Source organism: Labeo rohita, chromosome 11, assembly GCF_022985175.1.
Source record: "Labeo rohita strain BAU-BD-2019 chromosome 11, IGBB_LRoh.1.0, whole genome shotgun sequence".
Taxonomy (NCBI): Eukaryota; Metazoa; Chordata; class Actinopteri; order Cypriniformes; family Cyprinidae; genus Labeo; species Labeo rohita.
In genome coordinates this window covers 13,291,492-13,316,806 of record NC_066879.1, presented here as the reverse complement: position 1 = coordinate 13,316,806, position 25,315 = coordinate 13,291,492, and the positions used below count along the sequence as shown (strand labels likewise).

The following is a 25,315-nucleotide window of genomic DNA, read 5'->3' as shown; positions in this document are numbered from 1 at the left end:
TTTAAAATAAATCAAAATTCTTAAAGTCGCAGTTAACTTTTGTCATTATGTGACAGAAACGGAATAATAATAATAAATTTTGAATTTCAAATTTTTTTTTGGGGGAAAAAGAAAACTGCAGTTTCCTGGAAAATCCAACCCAACAGCTTTAAAATATTATAGACTTACAATAGTTTGTGAACCAAAAACATGGCTTGGAAGATGGTTTATTTTGTTCTTGCTCATTACTTAAATTTGTTATTTTGAGCAGAAAAGTTAATGTAGCTTTAATAAAAAATGATTTGCAAACATGCATTTAACATTTTACTGTATTTATTTAATATTTAGTCAAATTTAATGAATTAACAGCAAGAAAATCCTGGTTATTTTACCCCAAATCAAAAGAATAATAATAATAAAATGCATAAACAAAATGTAAGGCTATTACTATTAATATTTTTGCCGTCATGACGTTTTTTTTAATGACAGTTCAGTACATTTAAACAATTTTCAATTACCTTCTGTAACATGGGGAACAACAAACGGTTTCTACACAATATATTTTTTAATTTAAACCCATGAAAGAGCAGTTCTGCCGTACGCTGTAGTTAATTTTATTTTATTTTAATGTGAAAAGCAAACATTGGCATTGGGGTGAAATGTGACCTGTACATTTCTTGTAATCTTATAAAATGTCCTTCTGGAATTTTGTTCCAGGCACATTTGGTGCAATGTAACGTAGCGCCATCTGGTGGTCAGAGACTGTAATCATTGACACAGACATTGAAGGATCCAAATGAAATAGGGGTTTGTGCTCTGTACTGAGTTTGGCAATGCTTAGTTTTCTGGAGGAATAATGTTGCGTGATAATCGTGTTAATGTGAGATGATTTATGATCTGGAACGTTTCAGTGCAGAAGCTGATGGACTCCGTCTGATCAGAGTGATGGTCAGTCCATAAGGCTCAAATGTCCCACACTTCCCTGTGGTTTCATCAGGACCAGCGCACCAGAATTCTGTCGCCGTCCTCCACCGAGTAAAACTCCAGCGGCTTCAGATCGTTGTCAATCTCAATCTCTCTACCAGCCATCTATAGGATGGGAAATCACAAAAATAATCTTTAATTTCCAGATCGTTTTGTAAGCAGTATGCATGTGCTTCAGTGCAAACAACAATAATAATATTAATAATAATAATAATTTTATGATTATGATTATGATTATTATTATTATTATTAAACATTTGAATAAAAATGTTAAAATTTATTTAAATAATTATATAAATATATAATAATTTATATAACATTTTTATATATAAATAAAATATATATATTAATAAAAAACCTTATTTGAATAAAAAAATAATTTTATTCATACATATATATTAATGAAAAAATAAAATCTATTCATAACTTATTTTATTTCCGCTTCATTAGTGCATCTTAAAAACCTAAAATAAACTAAAACTAATACACAAAATATAATAAAAAATATACACATTTAAAAACCTAATAAAAATTACAAAAACACAACAAAATTACTAAAACTAACTAAAATTAACAATCAAAACTAAAACCATAAAAAATTATTTTGTTACTTCACATAAAATAAATGTTAACTGAAATAAAATAAGTTCTAAAAAATGAACAAACTTATTTCAGCAACTTTCATTTCTCATTTTTATTTAGTTTAACGAAGTACTAAAATAACTAAAACTAAGTAAACTTAAACTAATAAATAAATTAATGCTTAAAAAAAAAAAAAAAAAAAGTACAAAAAAGACAAAATGCAACAAGATGATTTAAACTAATTAAAATTGAAACTGAAAACTGAAAATATAATAATAAAATCTAATTTAAAATAATAAAAACTAATAGTTTCAAATAAATGTAGCAAGGTAAGTTTATCATAAAAAATAAATTTTTGAAGTATAGCAAGTAAAAATTTAAAGGTTAAATGATTTAAAAGAAGAGTTTTTGAGTGCATTTCTAAAGCAGTAATTTAAAGCTGCAGCTTTAAAACGTCACGAAGTGAGCTGAAGTCCTGCTCTGTGATTATTGGCGTGTTTTACCTTCGAGCAGGTGTAGGTGAGCTTTAACTCCGTTCCGGGTAATTTGAGCAGCCGGTGTAAAAGCCCCTTCACCTTCTGAACGATCATCGAGCCTGAAAACAGCAGAAAAACACCTCAAATATCCATCACGTTTGTCGCATCAGCGTTTCTACTGCATGTTTTTACCTGGCAGCTTCTTCTCTATGGGCTTCCTCTCAGAATCCTCCGGACAAATGAACGTTACGGCTGAAATGAAAGATAAAATGCTGAGACATTCATGCGGTGATGGTTTTAATAGTCTGTGTTGATGTGATGGGGGAAGATACGTACTTAATAATTGATTTTTTAGAGCAAATGGTTTCTGTTCTTTCAGCTCGCCCTCGTCTGGAGCGCCGTACTCTGAACAAACAAACAAACTAATCATTAGAGTATTTTAACCAGATACAACAGCCAATGAGAACATATCAGCTGTTTAATATGCAAATAAGTGAAGCCAATGAGATTCCACTGTGGGCGGAGCTTCTCAGCTCAGTGCTGGACTCACTCTGGAGGAGCGCGAGGAATCGTGGGTGTTCGCTCGTGAACTCTGTGTTCGGGTGATTCTTTTCCGGGTCACTGTGACCTCCAGCCTTCATCCACGCCAATCCGAACATTTTACAGTAATCCAGCTCCGCTCCTCTCCTCTCATCCGGCAACACCTGACGACAACACCAGATAAAGCCTTGTGTGCCTTGTGTTGTCTAATTCATAGTTTAGAGCACTACTGTTTTTGATTTTCAAGGATTCAATCAAAGATCTCACTTAACAAACAATGTCTTCTCTTTCAAATTAAAACCACGGTTAATTGTCTTAAGGGTATTTGTGTATACTCTATTATACTACAGTATTTTATTTTTATTTTTCTCTACTGCCTTAATGGTTTGATGTTTTCTACTGTTTAAAAAATTGTAAAAAATCAGAAAAAAAGATTTGTGAAACCACTCTGAAATCCTGATCTGAAACAAATGATTCGCGAATCTGCTCTGAAGTTTTGATTTGAATCAAATGATTCAAAAACCTGCTCCGAAGTCTTAATCTGAATCAAATGATTTGCGAATCTGCTCCGAAGTTCCTATCTGAATCAATGATCTGTGCTCCAATGTGAAGCTTAAGATTTGTGAACCTGCTCCGAAGTCCCGATCTGAATCAAATGATTCGCGAATGTGCTCTGAAGTTCCAATCTGAATCAAATGATTTGAAAACCTGCACAGAAGTCTCGATCTGAATCAAATGATTTGCGAATCTGCTCTGAAGTTCCAATCTGAATCAAATGATTCGCAAACCTGCACAGAAGTCTCGATCTGAATCAAATGATTTGCGCATCTGCTCCGATGTTCCTATCTGAATCAAATGATCCGCGCACCAATGTGAAGCAAAAGATTGTAAACCTGCTCCGAAGTCCCGATCTGAATCAAATGATTTGAAAACCTGCACAGAAGTCTTGATCTGAATCAAATTTTTTGCGAATCTGCTCCAAAGTTCCAATCTGAATCAAATAATTAGAGCTCCGCGCTTCAAAGTGAAACAAAAGATTTGCGACCCTGCTCCGAAGTTCCGATCTGAATCAAATGATTTGCAAACCCGCACAGAAGTCTCAATCTGAATCAAATGATTTGCAAATCTGCACAGAAGTCTTGATCTGAATCAAATGATTTGTGAATCTGCTCTGAAGTTCCAATCTGAATCAAATGATTTGAAAACCTGCACAGAAGTCTTGATCTGAATCAAATGATTCACGAATCTGCTCTGAAGTTCCAATCTGAATCAAATGATTTAAAACCTGCTCCAAAGTCCCAATCTGAATCAGATGATTTGAAAACCTGCACAGAAGTCTCGATCTGAATCAAATGATTTGTGCATCTGCTCCGAAGTTCCTATCTGAATCAAATGATCCGCGCACCAATGTGAAGCAAAAGATTTGTAAACCTGCATAGAAGTCTTGATCTGAATCAAATTTTTTGCGAATCTGCTCCAAAGTTCCAATCTGAATCAAATAATTAGAGCTCCGCGCTCCAATGTGAAACAAAAGATTTGCGATCCTGCTCCGAAGTTCTAAGTCAAATGATTTGTGGTATGTGATCTGAAGTCCTGGTTTGAATCAAATGATTCATGATATGTGACCCAATTGGAGCGCTTCGAAACAATCAGAGCGGTTCCAGCGTAAATGACTCTCTCAACTGATTCAGTTCATCTGTTCCTCTCTTTGCGTCTATAGCCATGTTTACACAACATTGTCAGTACTAATACTAACTACTGGCTTAGCTTGCTAGTTTTATGTTTTATTCGGGTTTGTTTACTAATTTTATTAACTGTTCCTCACATCTTTTGAGGAACGTTTATTTGTTCATCTCCTAATCATCATTGGATTGCATCGCATTATATGTTTGAATCATTTCAGTCTCATCTTACTAAAACACATTATTGGACATACAGAGTGATGACTGATATTTAGGTCATTTTATGTCAGTATCTTGACTTTTCTGGAGGATAAAATCAAGTCTTGCTCATAAATGCGTGTTTGAGCGTCACCTGTCTCATGTCGAGCAGCTCCAGTCGGCTCAGTCGTGCGATGATGATCTGTCTGGCGGTTTCCAGGTTCTTCTCTTTCTGCTGGAGCGGGTTCCTCCTGCAGGACAGATGAAGCAGAGACGGCAGCTTCTCCAGCTCGTTCACCACACGCCACTGCACACACACATAGAGATTTCAGATTATTATTGATTAAAACTAAAACCAATACCAAAAAAAATACCAGAAAAAAATTAGCTTAAACTTTGTTTAGTGCTTGAAATGCGTAAGTAACTAAAACAGGAAAATAAATAAATAATTTAATAAAATATAGACATTTGAAAAAAAAAAAAAAAAAAAAAAAAAAAAAACAAACATTAAAATTACTGAAACTTTACCAAAAATTAAAATGTAAATTTAAAATAATTCAAAATAATAAAAACTATAATAGCATTTTAATAAAACTACAATACGACTGATTTATACTGACATTCATATGATTTTTTTTTTCTTTTTAGATTTACCTCTGAAATGTTGTTGTCGTCTAGTAAAAGTGTCTTCAGTGCAGGAAACAATGCTGTTTTTTCGCCTTCAGAGCATGAAAATATTATTTTTATTTTATGCATGTATGCACACATTATAAATATAAATATACAGCATTTTCGGTCATTTGAAACGTTTTGGTACCTGGTGAAGCATCATTGAACTGAATGGCAGATAAACCAGTACTGGACAGATTCAACTTCTCCAACCTGAAGATTATTTCAGAGTCATTAATGATGTTATTACACAAGGTGTTTTGCATCTTCATTAGCATTATTTAGTTTAATTCTTACCAGGGTAAATGTGCTATTTCCAGCACTGTGTCCTGGACTATCTGGTTATTGGATAGATCCAGAACTTTTAAAGCCTGTAGCACGTGTTCTGGTCTGGATGAAAGAAAGCATGATTGATTTCTGTGATACGAGAAATATTTCTGCTCTGTAACGTGAATGTGAATCAGTGATGTACCGCTGTAATTCTGTGATGTCGTTGTCAGCCAGATAAAGCTCCTCTAACTGCTGCCACATGGGGGCGCAATGGAGAACCTGCCAAACACAGACGGGTCAGAGGTCAGAGCTGAATCCACATTCACATACACAACACTCAAATGTCAGGAATATATCAAATGCATTAATGTTTTTCAAAGAAGTCTCTTCTGCTCAAGGCTGCATTTACTTCATCAAAAATACAGTAAAACAATATTATAGTGAAATACTTTTGCAGTTGTATTAGTTAATTATTATTTTGAATTAAGGAAGGAAAGGGAAGGATGTGACGTGTGACCAAGTAAGGTTTAAATTTAACAAAATTGCTGTTTTTACTGTATTTTTACAGTAATGTTGTACAGTAAAAAAAATATGATACTGTGAAATATTACAATTTATTCAATTATTGGATTAATAATAACAAACATTTCACAATATTACTGTTTTTAATGTATTTTTACTATTGTGAAATATTATTACAACGTATTTAATTAATGAATTATTAATTAAAACATTCCACAATATTACTGTTTTTACTATAGTTTTACAGTAACACTGTAGAAAATTTAGTAATTAGTAAGTTATTAATATAATTATTTTACCTTTATTATTACAATGTATTGAATTTTATTGTAATAATTAATTGTTATTATTGTGTAATTATAATTTCCAAGTATTTCACAATTAATACAATTTTTATAATTGACAATATTACTGTAAGAATATAGTAAAAAAAAATAATTTTGTGAAATATTACAATTTAATTATTAATTTTTACATTAATACTGTAAATATATTTATTATAAATATTGTGAAACATTACAGTTTAGTAATTGGTGAATTTATATAATTATTTTATTTATTTTACCTTTATTAATATGTATTGATTTACTGACAATGTATTATTTAATTAAGTAATAATTTATTGTTAATGTGTTAATTTACTAATAATAATTACATAATTATTATTTTTTAATTTAATTATAAGTATTTTACAGTTGATACAATTATTTTGATAAATATTATTACAATAATATTGCGGAATATTACAGTTTAGTAATTAGTGAATTATTAATATAATTATTTTATTTTACCTTTATTATTATGTATTGATTTAATAATAAATAATAATAATAATAATGTATTATTTTATTGTAGCAGTTCGTTGTTATTATTTTTGGGTTAATTTAATTTGAATTTAATTATAATAAATATTTTATAATTAATACAAATATTTTACAATATTACTGTGAAAATATAGTAAAAATAGTAATTGTGAAATATTACAATTGAATTAAATATTTTTTTAGGTATTTCAATACAAGTCTTAAGTGTATCTTTACATTAATACTGTAAAATATTATTATAATTACAAATTTAAATATTACATTAATTATTATTAATTTACATATTTCAAATATCACTGTTTTTACTGTATTTCTGATCAAATAAATGCCTTCTTTCAAGAACATAAAAAAATCTTAATTATTCCACATTTCTGATCAGTAGTGTATGTGTAACTATGTACTTAAGTATGATGTATTCCAGCACACCACAGAACATGCATAAACCAAAACAGTGTATAAACACATATATCTCACCTGAGTCCAGGTGAGCGCGCAGCTGTTGAGTGACAGCACCCTCAGACAGGAGAAGGCGGGGCCTAAACGGCTCGGCTCACTGGAGATACTCAACCTGTTGTGACTACACAGAGATTTTAGTTAAACTTAAATAATGAAAAATCTGAAGGATACAGAAACTTCTAGAGGCCTCACCTGAGCTGCAGCACCTGCAGAGACTCCAGCTGCTCGGTAACGGCCGCGAGCACCTCCCATGAGCTCAACAGGTTTCCAGAAAGATCCAAAGACTGAGCGACTGAGAGACACTGTTAAAGAAGCTTCATGTATTCCTGTTCCTGTCTGAGAACATCAGCGATGTATTTGTGAAGGATACTCGGTGTGGTGTTTCTGATCTCGTTCTCCGGGCCCGGACCAGACACCTCACATCTCCTCAGACCCACTTCTGTCAAGGTCTCCAGCCTTTGAGAACACATTACATTTTGCGTTTTGATAAGACGTTAAACACAGATCAGCAAGCATTCAGTTAAACTCACCTCTGTTTCTGCTTGACGTCCTCAAAACCGACCATCATCACGGTTTTGCTGGAGATCTTCATCTCTTCTCCTATAACCTCCTGGAGTTCCACCTGATAGCGCTGGTTCAGAGCCGTCACGTAATCCACACCAAAACTGGCCTTTTTGGGCCGCACGAACGAGCCGCCCGTCGGGTGTCTGTTGGAGGACGAAAACAAGCTTTGTTAGTGTTCACTTCCAGAACAACAGTTCACAAATAATTTACTCACCCCTTGTCATCCAAGATGTTCATGTCTTTCTGTCTCCAGTCGTAAAGAAATTATGGTTTTTGAGGAAAAAATTTCAGGATTTTTCTTCATATAATGGAGGTGCCTCGATTTTGAACTTCCAAAATGTACAGTCAGGTCCATAAATATTGGGACATCAACACAATTCTAACATTTTTGGCTCTATACACCACCACAATGGATTTGAAATGAAACGAACAAGATGTGCTTTAACTGCAGACTGTCAGCTGTAATTTGAGGGTATTTACATCCAAATCAGGTGAACGGTGTAGGAATTACAACAGTTTGCATATGTGCCTCCCACTTGTTAAGGGACCAAAAGTAATGGGACAGAATAATAATCATAAATCAAACTTTCACTTTTTTAATACTTGGTTGCAAATCCTTTGCAGTCAATTACAGCCTGAAGTCTGGAACGCACAGACATCACCAGACGCTGGGTTTCATCCCTGGTGATGCTCTGCCAGGCCTCTACTGCAAATGTCTTCAGTTCTTGCTTGTTCTTGGGGCATTTTCCCTTCAGTTTTGTCTTCAGCAAGTGAAATGCATGCTCAATCGGATTCAGGTCAGGTGATTGACTTGGCCATTGCATAACATTCCACTTCTTTCCCTTAAAAAACTCTTTGGTTGCTTTTGCAGTATGCTTTGGGTCATTGTCCATCTGCACTGTGAAGCGCCGTCCAATGAGTTCTGAAGCATTTGGCTGAATATGAGCGGATAATATTGCCCGAAACACTTCAGAATTCATCCTGCTGCTTTTGTCAGCAGTCACATCATCAAAAAATACAAGAGAACCAGTTCCATACATGCCACCACCACGCTTCACTGATGAGGTGGTATGCTTAGGATCACGAGCAGTTCCTTTCCTTCTCCATACTCTTCTCTTCCCATCACTCTGGTAGAAGTTGATCTTGGTCTCATCCGTCCATAGGATGTTGTTCCAGAACTGTGAAGGCTTTTTTAGATGTCGTTTGGCAAACTCTAATCTGGCCTTCCTGTTTTTGAGGCTCACCAGTGGTTTACATCTTGTGGTGAACCCTCTGTATTCACTCTGGTGAAGTCTTCTCTTGATTGTTGACTTTGACACACATACACCCACCTCCTGGAGAGTGTTCTTGATCTGGCCAACTGTTGTGAAGGGTGTTTTCTTCACCAGGGAAAGAATTCTTCGGTCATCCACCACAGTTGTTTTCCGTGGTCTTCCGGGTCTTTTGGTGTTTCTGAGCTCACCGGTGCGTTCCTTCTTTTTAAGAATGTTCCAAACAGTTGTTTTGGCCACGCCTAATGTTTCTGCTATCTCTCTGTTGGGTTTGTTTTGTTTTTTCAGCCTAATGATGGCTTGCTTCACTGATAGCGACAGCTCTTTGGATCTCATCTTGAGAGTTGACTGCAACCGATTCCAAATGCAAATAGCACACTTGAAATGAACTCTGGACCTTTTATCTGCTCATTGTAATTGGGATAATGAGGGAATAACACACACCTGGCCATGGAACAGCTGAGAAGCCAATTGTCCCATTACTTTTGGTCCCTTAACAAGTGGGAGGCACATATGCAAACTGTTGTAATTCCTACACCGTTCACCTGATTTGGATGTAAATACCCTCAAATTAAAGCTGACAGTCTGCAGTTAAAGCACATCTTGTTCGTTTCATTTCAAATCCATTGTGGTGGTGTACACAGCCAAAAATGTTAGAATTGTGTCAATGTCCCAATATTTATGGACCTGACTGTAGTTTAAATACAGCTTCAAAGGCTCTAAATGATCCCAGCTGAGGAAGAAGGGTCTTAAGGCATCTTTACACAGCCGATTTAAGGCTTCTCTAAGGCAGGTCTGTGTCGGCTCAGAATTCAGTGTAAAGACGCAATGGCGCAATAAAGCAGACCCTAACTATGCCAGGTCTGACCCACCTCAGTCCCTGGTATCAAAGGCGACCCAATGCTGTTTTGATTCAGTGTAAATAAAATGCGAAACAGTCATAATGAGAGCCAATCACGAATTTGTGAACATTTTACTTTCACGTTTAAATTAGTGGCAATTCGGCCTCAATTGCTTGAATCCAATTCAAGCAACAACATAAAATAACAATTAACTTAGGCTAGGCCTACATAAAAGGAACCAAATGAATATAAGAAGCGTAGAACGTTTATTAGCAAAACGAATAAGAAATAAATTACACAAAGAAAAAAATCAGCAAACACCATAGCACCAAATAAAAAAGAAACGAATGGAAAAAACTTCTAAATAACTATAGGTAACAGCAAAAGTCAACAGGCTTTTTAAAATAAAAAACATTGCCAAACTTCCACCATCGTCTTGTCTGAAGTTAACATTGTGACAAACTGTCCAACGCAGATACACTGTAGCACGCGCAGGAAATTTAAATTTATTGCAGTTACATTTTTAAATGTTGTGTTTCTATTTATTTTGTGTTTTATTTTGTTTGTTCGTTTTTATATTCATTATTTAATTTCATAGCGTTTGTTTTTGTTAAAACTATTTTTTAAAATTGTAGTTTTTTTAAAAGATGATAGTTTCCCACTATTTTAATTCATGTGTAAATGCATTCAGAACAGCATTAAACGGTCTGTGTAAATGCACATTTTCGTGGTTTTATGCTGCTTCGGATTCGGTTTCTGTGCCGCCTTTGCTGTGTAAAGATGCCTTTATCTAGCGAAACGATCAGTCATTTTTTTTGGAATAAACATTTGTATACTTTTTAAGCACAAAAGCATGTCTAGCACAGGCTCTGGGATGCACGTTCACGTACTATTGAATCACATCAAAAGGTCACACGGAACCACAGACCCAGTGTTTACAAAGCGAACGCACAAAGACTAAGAAAGTGCAAGTAAGTCAAACACTGTTTACAAACAAAAAGCTACAACGATGTCGGACGATTCTGAAGTTGTAGGAGAAAATAAGATGAAGTTTTTCACCATACTCTACCTTTTAGAGCCGGAGTACACAGACCATGAACTTAGATGTGATTCGTAGTAGTGATGGGAAGTTCAGATCATTTTACCGACTCGGACCTTTGAGTCTCGTTCAGCAAAATGAACAAATCTTTTTTCGAGTCATTTCCTTCATTTTAGCAAAATATAATTAAAATGTTACATGTTACTTCCCTAACACATCTACTGCTCACACAAACGTTGATCACACTACAAACAAGACAAAACTATAATGCTATAAGAAACAGAAAAGATTCATTCATTGTTTATCTGGGTCTTTAGTCTATGATTAGCTCACCTCACCTCTTATCCGACAAGTTTTTGGGTTCGAGTCGTTCGTTCATCACGTGACAGCCCCATAAGATGAACGACCGACTTGAAACAGGTGAACTAATTCCAGTACAGAACCTAATAGGATGTTGCGCATGCGCGACTGAACGAATCACTCCGTGACACGACTCGTTCTTCTCGAGTCACATTAAAGATTCATTCAAAATGAACAAATCATTCAAGAACGATCCATCACTAATTCGTAGCATCGTGAACGCACATCCCAGAGCCTGTGCTACACAAGCTTTTGTGCTTAAAAACTATACCATTTTTTTTTTCTGGAAAAAATGAGCGATCGTTTCGCTAGATAAGACCCTTCCTCCTCGGCTGGGATCGTTTAGAGCCTTTGAAGCTGCATTTAAACTACATTTTGGAAGTTCAAAATCGTTTTTTTCAGGAGAAAAATCCTGAAATGTTTTCCTCAAAAACTTTAAAACCATAATTTCTTCATGACTGAAGACAGAAAGACATGAACATCTTGGATGACAAGGGGGTGAGTACATTATTTGTGAATTGTTGTTCTGGAAGTGGACTTCTCCATTATCTGTTCAGTCACTGATGAGCACCTGCAGGTGAAGTATCGCACTCCTTCATGACTCCCGTCGTGTTTTCCTCTCTCTGGATTGTCCCACTCCACTCCCAACCACAAAGCTGCAGGAAGAGAAGACAGATGAACATCAGACTGATTATGAAGAGAACTAAAGCTCATATAAAGCTGAATGAACAGAGACGGACCTGCGGTGGGAGGAACCGGACCCACATAACGAACCGTTCCTCTCTCTCCATCACAGCTCACTCGTCTGCCCACAGCATCCTCCGGCACCTCCTGAGTCTTCATCAGACGACGATGATGATGATGATCTATATCAATCACTGAGTAAACATCAGATCAAACTGTTGAAAATCACTTTTTTTGAGCTTCGGGATCATGAAACCAAATGCAACGTAAACTGGGACCAGTAAGATTTTTAATTGTTTTAAAAGAATTATTTTCTCATCAAGGCTGCATTTATTTGATTAAAAATACAGAAAAAAATGTAATATTGTGAAATATTATTACAATTTAAAATAGCTGTTTTCTATGTGAATATCTGTTAAAATGTAATTTATTTCTGTGATGCGCAGCTGAATTTTCAGCATCATTACTCCAGTCTTCAGTGTCACATGATCCTTCAGAAATCATTCTGATATGCTGATTTATTATCAATGCTGAAAACAATTGTGCTGCTTAATATTTTAGGAATATGATACTTTTTGTAAGGATTCTTAAATAAAAAGTTTAAAAAAAAGAACAGTGTTTATTTAAAATAGAAATATTTTGTAACAATATAAACTGCCATTTAAAAGTTTTTAGCTGTACATTTTTATTCTTTCTTTTTCTGTTTTTAATAAATTGTAATACATTTTTTTAAACAAATTAATACTTTTTCTATTTACTAAGGATATTGAATAAATTGAATAAATGCTTTTTTTTTTTTTTTTTTTTTTACTTTTTATTTATCAAAGAATCCTGAAAAAAGTATCACAGGTAAAAAAAAAAATATTAAGCAGCCCAACTGTTTCCAACATTGATAATAAAAGTGGCAAATCCGCATATTAAAATGATTTCTGAAGGATCATGTGACACTGAAGACTGGAGTAATGATGCTGAAAATTCAGCTGCACATCACAGAAATAAATTACAGTTTAACTTACATTCACATTGAAAGCAACTGTTTTAAATTGGAATAATATTTCACATTTTATATATATATATATTTATATATATATATATATATATATATATATATATACACACTACCGTTCAAAAGTTTGGGGTCAGTACGTTTTTATTTTTTTTTTTTTTGTTTTTTTTTAAGAAATTAATACTTTTATTCACCAAGGATGTATTAAGTTAATAATTAAAAGTTTATTAAAAGTTAGTAATAAATAATTTACATTGTTATAAAATATTTATATTTTGAATAAACACTGTACTTTTTAAACTTGTTATTCATGAAAGAATCCTGAAAAAAAAAAAAAAAAATCACAGGTTCCAAAAAATATTTGGCAGCACATATTATCCAAAATTGATCATTCTAATAATAAATCCGCATATTATTCTGATTTCTGAAGGATCATGTGACACTTAAGACTGGAGTAACAGCTGATAAAAATTCAGCTTTTCATCACAGGAATAAATTCTATTTTAAAGTATGTTAAAATAAAAAACATTATTTTATATTGTAAAAACATTTTGCAATATTACTGTTTTTTTCTATATTTTTAATCAAATAAATGCAGCCTTGATGAGCATAAGAGACTTCTTTAAAGACTATTACAAGTCTTACTGACCCCAAACTTTTGAACGGTAGTGTATATATATATATATATATATATATATATATATATATACATATAATTATAAAATAATATATTTTAAAATATATATTTTTTTATAATATAATTATAAAAAAATATATATTTTTATTATTATTATATTTAATAGAAAACCATTATTTTGAACTATAACAATATTTCACAATATTACTGTTTTTTTATATATATATTTTTTTTTGATTAAGTAAATGCAGCCTTTAAAAAGCATTAAAAATCTTACTGATCCCAAACTCCAAACTTTTGAACGGCAGTGTATGTTACTATACAAACAGACCATAAAAAGTATTAAAACATCATAAAACAATTAAATGATTAAAAAAAAAATTAAAAAATTAAAATTACAAATTTTGAAATTATATAATATTTAAAAAATGACTGCAGAACATAAAATTATACCGAAGAACAGGCAGATCACAATCATGTCACATATGAAAGAACTGCACATCCTGAATACAATAATTAGAATGATTTGTGAAGGATCATGTGACACTGAAGACTGGAGTAATGGTGCTGAAAATTCAGCTTTGATCACAAAAATAAATTACATTTTAAAATACATTCAGATAGAAAGTAACTGTTTTAAATTGGAATAATATTTCACATTTTATATATATATATATATATATATAATTATAAAATAATATATTGTAAAATTTTTTTTTTATAATATAATTATAAAAATATATATTTTTATTATTATTATATTTAATAGAAAACCATTATTTTGAACTATAACAATATTTCACAATATTACTGTTTCAATATTACTTTTTTTAGAGAATCAAAGGAGAATTTAACCATTTTTGAATAAAAAATTCTTGAATACAATAATTATACTGATTTGTGATGATCGTAACACTAAAGACTGGAGTAATGATGCTGAAAATTCAGCTTTGATCACAGAAATAAATTACAGTGTAACAGATATCCAAACAGTAAGTGGTTATTTAAAATAGTAAAAATATTTCGCAATTTTACTGCTTTTGCTGTACTTTGGATCAAATAAAAGCAGGTTTAATGAGCAGAAACTTCTTTTAAAAACTGGCAGTGTATCACTCACCTTATTTCTGTAACATTTTATTCCTAAAAACAGTCTAACGACAGTATTTTTTGACTTATGGACTGATAATAAGACAAAAATCCCTTATTGTAGTTGTCAGCATATTCAAAAATAAATGATTAGAGTTTCATAACACAATATTCACTTTAATCATCTGATATAGAGACGCGAGTGACGTATGCGATCACAGATTCGTGTTTCATATACATTAAATAACCAATATAAAACATTCCCAATGCGCATAAACAAGAATAATGACGTTTACACACTGAATCACGTAAATAATAACAGAATGAAATGTTCCTGCATCATTCCTACCTGCAGCACCGGCGACAGAAGTGACGTCACGAGGTCCTTCACCTAATGCCGCGCCGAGGAGAAACAAACGCAGCCTCGGGAGCGCTTCTGTTAGCCTTATTATATTTTTCAGCCAAACAGCTAATAAAATAATCCGTAGATGCTTCTTTTTTATATTGATGTGCTTATTGAGGTAAGTCTTTGAATTATAATTATTCCGCGACAGGAACTGATGATCAGAGTTTGTGTTTCCAGCAGGCGGAGAAACTCCGCGCACACGCGTGTGGGAGAGAAATAAACGTGTTTGTGCGCGAAACATTCAGAGCGTTGAATTTCTGAAACATCTTTTATATTTTTAGGATTTTACACAGGCATGCAAACAGGCTGACAGCATGAAGAAGAAGCAGATTGTAAAGAGGTTCGTTTCGTTTTATCAGTGATATAAGATATAACGTGTTATAAAATAAACCAATGATTGAAGCTGCAACGCGATGTTTTTAAACTGAATAAAAGTTCACTTAGACACTGAGAAAACACAAAAAAATACAATGGTAGAGTAATATAGTTCTTGAAAAATGTTCTACACTGTTCTAGGCATGTTGATATTCTGCTCATATTTTTTTTTCCAAACACATTTTACCAATTTCCAAACCACATCAGTCTTAACAACTACTGTTAATTTTGTATTTAATCATTTGTAAGTGATATATAATTGTCCGTGAAGGCTGGAAGTGAAAAACTCCTTATATTCAGGTGTGCAGAATTATTAGGCATGTTTTCTTTTACAGATAAAATGAGCCAAAAAAGAGATGCAACCCAGACTCAGGGCTCTTAAGTGTCACGCATTCACCGTGAGACACTGTGATCAAAAATAGTGAGAGCTAATGTTGGGAAATATAGCCAAACTCATGCAAAATTATTAGCTCTCCAACAGCTTTTGTAACTTGTTTTCTAACAAGTTTTGGCTACTGAAAACTAAGGAAAGGACTAGATAATTGATAAATCTGATAAAAATTATCCAAACTGGTTACTTTTCTAAATTTCTAACTAATGTTTTCAACTGTTAACCCTTTTGAAAGTTTTAAAGCATGCAGGGTGAACCTTAACCTTACAGTAGCACTCAACACTGATTACTGTCAGACTTGCCTTCATCACTTGACTTAAGATTATAATTTAATTTTAAAGCGCAACCACCACAAAATCAGACTTTAGCACCTAGGTTAGGTTAAATACAGATTTAAAATCAAGATATAGTTTAGTAGCTATGATACCATTTTTATAATCAGATCCTTGCAGTTAATCGTAAAAAATAAAGCATATGCATAAACGCAAATATGTAAATAAATCAGTTATTGAATAAGCATGTGTCCTAAACTTCTGAAACATTTTGTCTCATATTTTAGAGCAGTCAATGCAATTTGGGAAAGAAATTAATCAAATCTGTGTGAAATTCAGATGTAACCCCTTTGTGATTTTCATAAGTAACTGTAATTTAACTATACATTGTTTCTCAGCAACTGTAACCGATTAGTTACAATTATTTTGTAATTAAATGATGTAATTCCATTGCATGTAACTAGTTACTAGTTAAGTTTGAGCCCCTACCACTGTCATCAAGGCATCAATATGTGCAACAGACACTTGCAAAACAAAATGCCATTCATAAGCTGAAATATGTGCTTTCTCTCTCTCACACACACAGCTTGACGTGCTCAGGGCAAGTTCTGCAATACTGTATGTGTAGGCCTACAGTATGTACTCTGAGCACTGCTGTTCATTGGCTCATTTGGGGTCAAATTTCCTTTGATTTTTGATACATTTGTATTTTTGAAATTTATTGTATTTTTTATCAATTTGACCAATCAAACTTACCAGTTGTTATAGTTTCTATTTTGTGCTGGTCAATTATGACCAACAGATAAAATTTAACTTCTAGCAAAAACTGGAGAGAATTGCGTGGGGCCAAGGGGCCCCTCTCCTAACAGATATAATCTCACTCCAAACTTTTTCTAAAATTTGAGAGCCCTGCAGACTGAAAAGTCCAAATTATGAAATGCCCATGAGAAGAATGCAATACTAATGCATTACAAGAATTTGCAAAGTTAAGGCTTGACCATTGGACAGAGAAATGCTTGTTGAGTCTGCATGGTCAGAAAAAACAGCTGGAGAAAAAAAGATTTAAGAATTAGGAATTAAGGTGAAGAATTAGGTGTGACACCATCAGGAAGCGTTTAGTCTCCAGCGCCACCGTTTTCCAGAACTGCTCCTACCTGGAGTCTTCAGAAGTGCAATGTGTCAGGTTCTCAGAGACTTTGCTTGGTAAAAAATCCTAAAAAATGCCCCTGACTTAATAAGAATAACAAGCTGACGTGTTGTGAAATACATGAAGACAGTTTATTTTTATAGGCTTTATAGACAGAGAAGTTGAGAGTGACTCTTGAAGGACAAGCATCACATCCTCTTGTGCCTCTGATTCAAGAATTTATCTTCCAAAATCTGGCAGTAAGTTTTGGGAGTTCATGTTTAGTCTCTTATCCTGAAAAGTCTGACTTGCAGAGATGGACTAAAATGAACTCCCAAAACTCACTGCCAGATTCTGGAAGACAAATTCTTGAATCAGAAGTACAAGCAGTGTTGGGGAGTAACTAGTTATATGTAATGGAATTACGTAATTTAATTACAAAATAAATGTAACTGTAATTAGTTACAGTTACTGGGAAAAATATGTAATTAAATTACAGTTACGTTTGAGAAATGTTAGTGATTACAAAGGGGGTTACATCTGAATTTTTTCACACAAACACACCCACATACAGTTTTAATTGACTTATTTTATAAACTGCATTGACTGCTCTAAAATGAGACACCAATGTTTCAGGAGTTTAGGACACATGCTTATTCGATGACTGTTTTATTTATTGGTTTATGCACATACTTTAGTTTTTAAGATTAATTGTTTTTTCCAAGGCATTGATTCCAGTGTTTTCTGTCATAACTATGCAAACATTTGATTTCAAAACAAGTATCACAGCTATTAAACTATTTCTTGTTATGATTTCAAATCTGAATTTAACCTCAAAATTATCTAAAATGATCTAAAACAAGTAAATAAGAGCTGTTAAGTCTGAATTTGTGGTGGCTGTGCTTTAAATTAAATTATTACACGGCTCTGTGGAATGCTGGATTCTGATTGGTCAGTCACGACATTCCAAGGTGTGTTATTCCTGATAAGAGTTGGTAAAAGCTAATAACACAGACTCATTCAGGAAACTTAAGTCGGCACTATACGTTTGAAAGTTTTTCTTAATGGAAACTCTGTGTTTGGTTAGCTAATAAAATATTCTGTATTATGTGTACAATTTCTTAATTATGTCGTCCTGGTTTCGTGGACTCATTCTTTTTATTTTTTTTTTAAAGCAGCTGCTGCCATTTTGTTTTGATTTGTGTTCAAATATTTCAACTCAGATCATAAATAGGATAATGTACATCCAGCCATTTGTTATTGCAAAATAAAGATGTATATTATTCCTTAATTATTTTAATTTAATTAAAAAAGTAATCAGTGTTGAGTGCTACCGTAAGGTTCACTCTGCCTGCTTTAAATGTTTCAAAATGATTAACAGCTGAAAATATTAGAAATGTAGAAAAGTAATCAAAAGTGAAGTTACATTACTTTAATAAAGTAATTAAAAAGTTACACTACTTATTAGATTTTAAATTGAGTAACTTGTAATCTGTAACCTATTACATTTCCAAAGTAACCTTCCCAACACTGAGTACAAGAGGATGTGATGCTTGTCCTTCAAGAGTCACTCTCAACTTCTCTGTCTATAAAGCCTATAAAAATAAACTGTCTTCATGTATTTCACAACACGTCAGCTTGTTATTCTTATTAAGTCAGGGACATTTTTTAGGATTTTTTACCAAGCAAAGTCTCTGAGAACCTGACACATTGCCCTTCTGAAGACTCCAGGTAGGAGCAGTTCTGGAAAACGGTGGCGCTGGAGACTAAACGCTTCCTGATGGTGTCACACCTAATTCTTCACCTTAATTCCTAATTCTTTTGCAGTTCACATGCATCTTTTTTTCTCCACCTGTTTTTTCTGACCATGCAGACTCAACAAGCATTTCTCTGTCCAATGGTCAAGCCTTAACTTTGCAAATTCTTGTAATGCATTAGTATTGCATTCTTCTCATGGGCGTTTCATAATTTGGACTTTTCAGTCTGGGTTAAATCTCTTTTTTTGGCTCATTTTATCTGTAAAAGAAAACATGCCTAATAATTCTGCACACCTGAATATAAGGAGTTTTTCAATTCCAGCCTTTACGGACAATTATATATCACTTACAAATGATTAAATACAAAATTAACAGTAGTTATTAAGACTGATGTGGTTTGGAATTGGTAAAATGTGTTTGGAAAAAAAATATGAGCAGAATATCAACATGCCTAATAATTCTGCACACAGTGTAAAATCACAACTAACATGGTATTACTGTAGTACATTTGATTTATTTTGGTTTTCTGATGTTTAATCTGTGTTTTATGTTGTTGCAGTAGTGAAGGTGGAGATGCTGGAGATGCTGGAGATTATAGGGTCGGTCAGGTGTCCAGCAGCCTGTTTCCAGAAAAACACAAAAGTGGAGCTTTATCATCTTTATTCTCCTCCACATCATCTTCAAGTACTTTAGTCTTCGTTCCTGCACCGAAAGTATGTCTGTCAGCTGAGAAACATGATCGTGGTGTTTGAAAGGACAGTGTTTTGGTCCTAATGTTGGTTGTTCTGTGTTTCCTCTCATCAGATTGAGCCTAAAGTCACACCAGCACCGTCGGATAGCGCTGAGGTCAAAGGTCAGGATCAGACTCAGAAACAGAAAAAGACTCCAAAGAAGATTTCAGCAGCTGAAAAGAAGCTACAGGACAGGTCAGTGATTCTGATTGAAATTCTGCAATGAAACGCATTTCTAAGACATGATCAGTCTGATCTGACCGTGTTTTAATAGTATGGAGAATCCGGTAATAAAAGGGAATTTAATTTATTTAAAAATTATTTGATTCGATGTATAGCAGTAATATTGTGAAATATTTTTACTATTTAAAATATCTGTTTTCTATTTGAATATATTTTAAAATGTAATTTATTTCTGTGATGCGCAGCTGAATTTTCAGCATCATTACTCCAGTCTTCAGTGTCACATGATCCTTCAGAAATCATTCTAATGTGCTGATTTTGCTGTTCAGCAAACATTTCTGATTATTATCAATATTTAAAACAGTTGAGTACATTTTTCAGGATTCTTTGATGAATAGAAATATCCAATGATCAGCATTTATCTGAAACAAAAAGCTTTTGTAACATTATACACTATACCATTCAAAAGCTTGGAGTAGTATTTTTTTTTTTTTTCTTTCTTTTTGGGAGAGAAATTATAGAAATGAATATTTATTTATTATTTATTTATATTTTATTTTTTTATTTAGCAAGGATGCTTTAAATTGATCTAAAGTGATGATAAAAACATTTATAATGTTACAAAGGATTTCTATTTTAGTTAAATGCTATTCTTCCGAACTTTCTATTCATCAAAGAAACCTGAAAAAATTCTACTCAGCTGTTTTCAACATAATAATAATAATAATAATAAATGTTTTTTGAGCAGCAAATCAGAATATTAGAATGATTTCTGACGGATCATGTGACTGGACTAAAGATGCTAAAAATTCAGATTTGAAATCACAGGAATAAATTACATTTTAAAATATATTCAAATAGAAAACAGTTATTTTAAATAGTAAAAATATTTCAAAATTTTACTGTTTTTGCTGTGCTTTAGATCAAATAAAAGCCTGTCCAAAAACTTTTGACTGGTAGCTTTTTTTGGGTCTGTTAATAAAAGTTACTTGCAAACAAAAACAATGTGCAAATTTGAGCAAATTATTATTTTTAATAAAATCATAAATTGCTCTAAATGATTCATTAGCATATAAATCAGTTTATTTTAAATAATTGAAGAATGAATTAAAGAAAATTACTTGCATATTAGTACAAATAATTACATTTAAATATATAAACATAATTTTTTTCCCTTATTCTGTTTTATTTTATTATCTGTGTCTTATTTAATTTTTTTTATTTGTTTGTTTATTATTATTATTGTTGTTGTTATTATTTTTGAACGCTGGACCATGTCTCATACATTTCTGTGATTGTTAAAAAAAAAACTGAACATTTATTTTTAATGTTTAAATCCACAGAGAAAGTGCTTTACAGAATGCAGATGATGAAGGACAAACAAGTGCAAAGAAAGTCAAACGCAAGCGTCCATATGTGACGGATGAAGCGACAGAAGACGAGCGGCCCTTTAAATACAGAAAGACAGTAAAAAACATGGCGGAGGAGCGAATCAAAATGAAACGAACTGTGTTTGTGGGGAATCTGCCTCCCAACTGCACAAAGAAGGTACTTCCATTATAACACACAACTTTAAGAGCAATCATAAATCTACATGAATGTTTTTTCGTCTAAAATCCTGTGTGTATTTTGTTTTGCAGAATCTTTTGACTCTGTTCAAGCAGTCTGGAGCCGTCGAGTCGGTCCGATTCCGTTCAGTGGTGCGTCTTCTGCTCTGGTCTTTATATCATTATATTAACTCAGATTGTTAGTTCACTAGTTTGAGGTTTAACAGAAGTGTTTTGCAGGTGCGAGACGACCCGACCATATCCCGAAAAGTGGCAGCAATCCAGTGAGTGTATGCGTCATGCAGTGAAGAGTTTAACAGAAGCGATTGTTTGTTTTTAAAATACTGATCTTGTCTGTTCATTTATAGGAGAAAAGTTCATCCCAAAAAACAGAATATTAATGCTTACATCATCTTCAAAGAAGAAGCAGCAGCAGCTGGCGCTCTGAAATGGTACGAGTTTATTTACCGTATTGACTGTTTTGAATGGGTGCCGTCAGAATGAGAGTCCAAACAGCTGATCACAATATTCCACAAGTAATTCAAGCCGCATGCAGCTAAAAATAACCATTGTTCTTAAATATTTAATAACTTTTGAACTGCCAATCCAATCTGAATGCTATAAAAAGTATCATACAGCTGAGATTCTCCGCTTTTGTTCCCATATCACTTGTCTCATTTGGATATTGGAACATGATTACGCATTGATTCGTCAGAGGAAAACATTGCATTTCGTTCCTCTGAGCCAAACAGGAACGATTGTTGACGCTTAGCCCCGCCCCCATGCCTAGATTGGTTCAAACTGTCATCTATTCAACCAATAAACATAAGTTTTGGACTTTTGAACCACCAATTAGCATGGTTCTTTGGAAATTGAAAGTGAAAGTAAAATGCGTTGTGCGTGCATGAAAATAAACGCAAAATAACACATTTGCATGACAGCACTATCTGAAAAAGCACAGAAAAACACACAAATAAGAACTTGGACATAAAACAAACCAAAAACAAGGATGGAACGGCGGTACATATCAGATAAAGCAGTGGAATTGATGTGTTCACATGGCTTTGCGCTGTCCCGGTAAAATCGATTTCGACACAGACTGCAGCTAACAGATTGATCCATTTCAGTCTATATCAGTTATATTATGTAAATTATTCTTTAATAGTTTATAAGATCATTTGCAGTATTTTTTTCTGCTGCACTCAGTATATTTCTCTCTTATTTTGTATGTAGTTTGTGAATCATTTGCACTGATTGTATACTTGCTACTTGTTGCACTGTTTGCATTTGTTGTTCATACTCTGAAAATATATTTCCCTGAAAAAAAAAAAAAAACTTTTTTTTTAATGCTGTTTCGTTATTATGTAACACTGTTGTCGGTTAATCTACTTCCTAAACATATTTGAACATCTATATTGTCAATAAACTAAATAGACCTGTTTTTCCCTGGAAATCGCCTATAACAGTATTGTAATAAATGGCTTTAACTTGCTTGGGGAATGTTATATGTAGACACAATTTTATTTGGAAGTGTAAAACACCCAAATGCAATTTTTCTAAAGAGAAAAATCCAAACTTCAGGAGTTTGAGTACACAGTAAAAAATCTCCAATTGTTGCTTTCGTTTTTCTTCAAATTTTATAAATTCATTCATTCTTAGAGAAGACGAAGGGAAAATTAAGACTTTAAATTAGCTAGATGCTGACTGCTAGAATAGGTCTGAAATAACTAAGAAAAGTGCAGGCGTGTCAGGTGCTCCGAAAATGTTCTAGGTCTTGAAGGGTTAACATCTTGAGAAGACAAAAGCAGAAACAAATCCATCAAGAGCCCATAATCCAGAATAATGCTTCCTCCAGTGTAAAAGTCCATCTCCTGTTGTCTCTTGCATGTTTAGAGTTGTTTTGACTTGTAAACAGTCTGTGCAGATTTCTCTCCTGATTCAGACCAGACCACTTTTTCGCTGTATAAAGCCTTATTATGGATTATGGACTGTTTGAGCTTTTGTCTTCTCAAGATGTGAACTGATGACTGGAGCGGTGTGGATTATTGTAATGTTTTTATCAGCTGTTTGAATAAACATTCAAATATATTGTAAAAAAAAACATTTATTTCTTGTGCAGGAATGGGAAGGAGATTGAGCCAGGTTTTCATATCCGAGTGGATCGTGTCTCTAAGCACAGTGGAGTAAGTGTCTTTAATAATGTTGTAAATATAATTCATGTGCTTATATAATAATCAATCATTTTATTTTAGCAGCATGATCATAAAAGGTCCATATTTGTGGGAAATTTGCCATATGGTGAGTACAAATTTTGTGAAATCTTCCTACAGTGCATCACACATCTGTGACTCCATAATTTCTCTCATGAACACTTTGTTTTTATGGCAGATATAACGGAGCTTCCGTTACGTGAACACTTCGAGGAGTGTGGGACAGTGGAGGCCGTGCGTTTGGTGCGAGACAGAGATTCTGGGATGGGGAAGGGCTTCGGCTACATCCTGTTTGAGGTAAAGCGGACTCGATCAGGATCGATTGTACACATTTAAGGCTGTTATATTATCAACATGATCAAGCTTTGCTACAGTTGAGAGCAAAAGTTTACATCCTCCTTCCAGACTCTGCAAAATGTTTATTTTATCTATCAGTCATTTTTTAGTCTCAAATCTGATCATCAGGATCGTTTGTTCCCAGAAGCTTTACTTTGACTGTTTCTCAGTGGTACAACTCACCGAATTGTTTCCTTCTGTTCCAGAGCCCGGATTCAGTGATGTTGGCACTGAAACTCGACGGCTCCAAATTACTAGAGCGAAAGATCAGGGTGAAACGATCTGTGAAGAAGGAAAAAGAAAAGAAAACTCCTCCAGGTCGATCTTCAGGATTCAAAGGGCCGAAGCAAGAATTCAGAAATAAGACAAAAGGAAAGAACTTTAGGACAAATCCTGGCAAGAAACAAACGCAAGCTTCATCGTTCAAAGGAGAGACGGCAGATCCTGCTGCCAAAAGTGGCAAAGGACTGAAAAAGAAATTTAAAAACAAGAAAAAGAAACTAAATGTTCATATTTAATGCTTGTGCGTATATTTTAACGAGTTTGGTATTTTTATGTCACAAGTAAAAATGTGGTTAAACACTGATGTTTCTGTCTTTTTTATGACAACTCATTAGATGTTAAGTAAAGATCATGTTCCATGAAGATATTTTGTAAATTTCCTACCATAAAAAAAATTTGATTAGTAATATGCACTGCTAAGAACTTCATTTGGACAACTTTAAAAGCCATTTTCTCAATATTTAAATTTTTTCCCACCCTCAGATTACAGATTTGCAAATAGTTGGCCAAATATTGTCGTATCCTAACAAACCATACATCAATGGTAAGCTTATTTATTCAGCGTCAAACATTTGTTTGTCCCTCCAGTGGTTGAAACATAAAACTACAAGTAACTCGCGGAGGAAGCTTGTTTTGCTCGTTACGTGAGTTGTGCTTCGGCTCCGCGATTCTGCGCGGATGAATCTGAGATTTTAATGTGCAGCACTGATAGCGCGAATTTCGGTAACAACATTAAAACTAGAAGTTTGAGAACAAACTTTAAGTTGTTTTGAGAAAGCCTAGCCTGAAAGTTTGAAGCAGTTGTAAAAGTATAAAAGCAGCTAGCATGATTTAACACATTGCTTACATGATTTAACATGTTAACATGTTTTAGCATGATTAGCTTGTTGCTTGTATTTTTATAGGCTGATTACAATGTTGTTAGCATGATTAGCATGTTGTTAAAATAATTTGCAAATTACTACAATGTTGTTAGCATGATTAGCAAGTTACTAGCATGTTTCTAACATGGCTAACATGTTACTAGC

At 33.5% G+C, this 25,315-nt stretch overlaps 2 protein-coding genes across 4 annotated transcripts; one reads left to right on the top strand and one right to left on the bottom strand.

The window, feature by feature from the left end:
* Positions 1-306: 306 nt before the first annotated feature.
* Positions 307-15,072, bottom strand: tbce (tubulin folding cofactor E). The gene is made up of 17 exons (XM_051122066.1): positions 15,021-15,072; positions 11,999-12,136; positions 11,830-11,914; positions 7,713-7,889; positions 7,553-7,638; positions 7,375-7,474; positions 7,201-7,303; positions 5,583-5,659; positions 5,408-5,500; positions 5,259-5,323; positions 5,096-5,160; positions 4,596-4,748; positions 2,572-2,725; positions 2,358-2,426; positions 2,214-2,273; positions 2,049-2,140; positions 307-1,068 (listed from the first exon to the last, which is right to left on the bottom strand). The coding sequence occupies exons 2-17, from the start codon at positions 12,099-12,101 to the stop codon at positions 973-975; spliced, it is 1,578 nt and encodes a 525-aa protein (XP_050978023.1). The 5' UTR covers positions 12,102-12,136; positions 15,021-15,072; the 3' UTR covers positions 307-972.
* rbm34 (RNA binding motif protein 34) lies at positions 15,067-24,591 on the top strand. 3 transcript variants are annotated; one of them, XM_051122064.1, is made up of 12 exons: positions 15,067-15,192; positions 15,359-15,417; positions 19,558-19,711; positions 19,803-19,924; positions 21,256-21,460; positions 21,553-21,612; positions 21,700-21,743; positions 21,828-21,911; positions 23,579-23,642; positions 23,715-23,757; positions 23,848-23,966; positions 24,212-24,591. In XM_051122064.1, the coding sequence occupies exons 1-12, from the start codon at positions 15,160-15,162 to the stop codon at positions 24,521-24,523; spliced, it is 1,299 nt and encodes a 432-aa protein (XP_050978021.1). In that variant the 5' UTR covers positions 15,067-15,159; the 3' UTR covers positions 24,524-24,591. The 3 variants fall into 3 exon arrangements, with proteins under 3 accessions (XP_050978021.1, XP_050978020.1, XP_050978022.1); XM_051122063.1 differs by having other exon boundaries at positions 23,712-23,757; XM_051122065.1 differs by lacking the exon at positions 15,067-15,192 and having other exon boundaries at positions 15,257-15,417; positions 23,712-23,757.
* Positions 24,592-25,315: the final 724 nt, after the last annotated feature.

Bases quoted from the DNA above. Each gene is read 5' to 3' on its own strand.
- tbce (XM_051122066.1), bottom strand. From the start codon at position 12,101: ATGAAGACTCAGGAGGTGCCGGAGGATGCTGTGGGCAGACGAGTGAGC. The intron at 2,427-2,571 runs GTGAGTCCAGCA...TTGTTTGTTCAG, and splicing joins ATTCCTCGCGCTCCTCCAGA to AGTACGGCGCTCCAGACGAG. The intron at 2,141-2,213 runs GTAAAAACATGC...TGCTGTTTTCAG, and splicing joins CATAGAGAAGAAGCTGCCAG to GCTCGATGATCGTTCAGAAG.
- rbm34 (XM_051122063.1), top strand. From the start codon at position 15,160: ATGCTTCTTTTTTATATTGATGTGCTTATTGAG. The intron at 19,712-19,802 runs GTATGTCTGTCA...TCCTCTCATCAG, and splicing joins TCTTCGTTCCTGCACCGAAA to ATTGAGCCTAAAGTCACACC. The intron at 23,758-23,847 runs GTGAGTACAAAT...TTTTTATGGCAG, and splicing joins TGTGGGAAATTTGCCATATG to ATATAACGGAGCTTCCGTTA.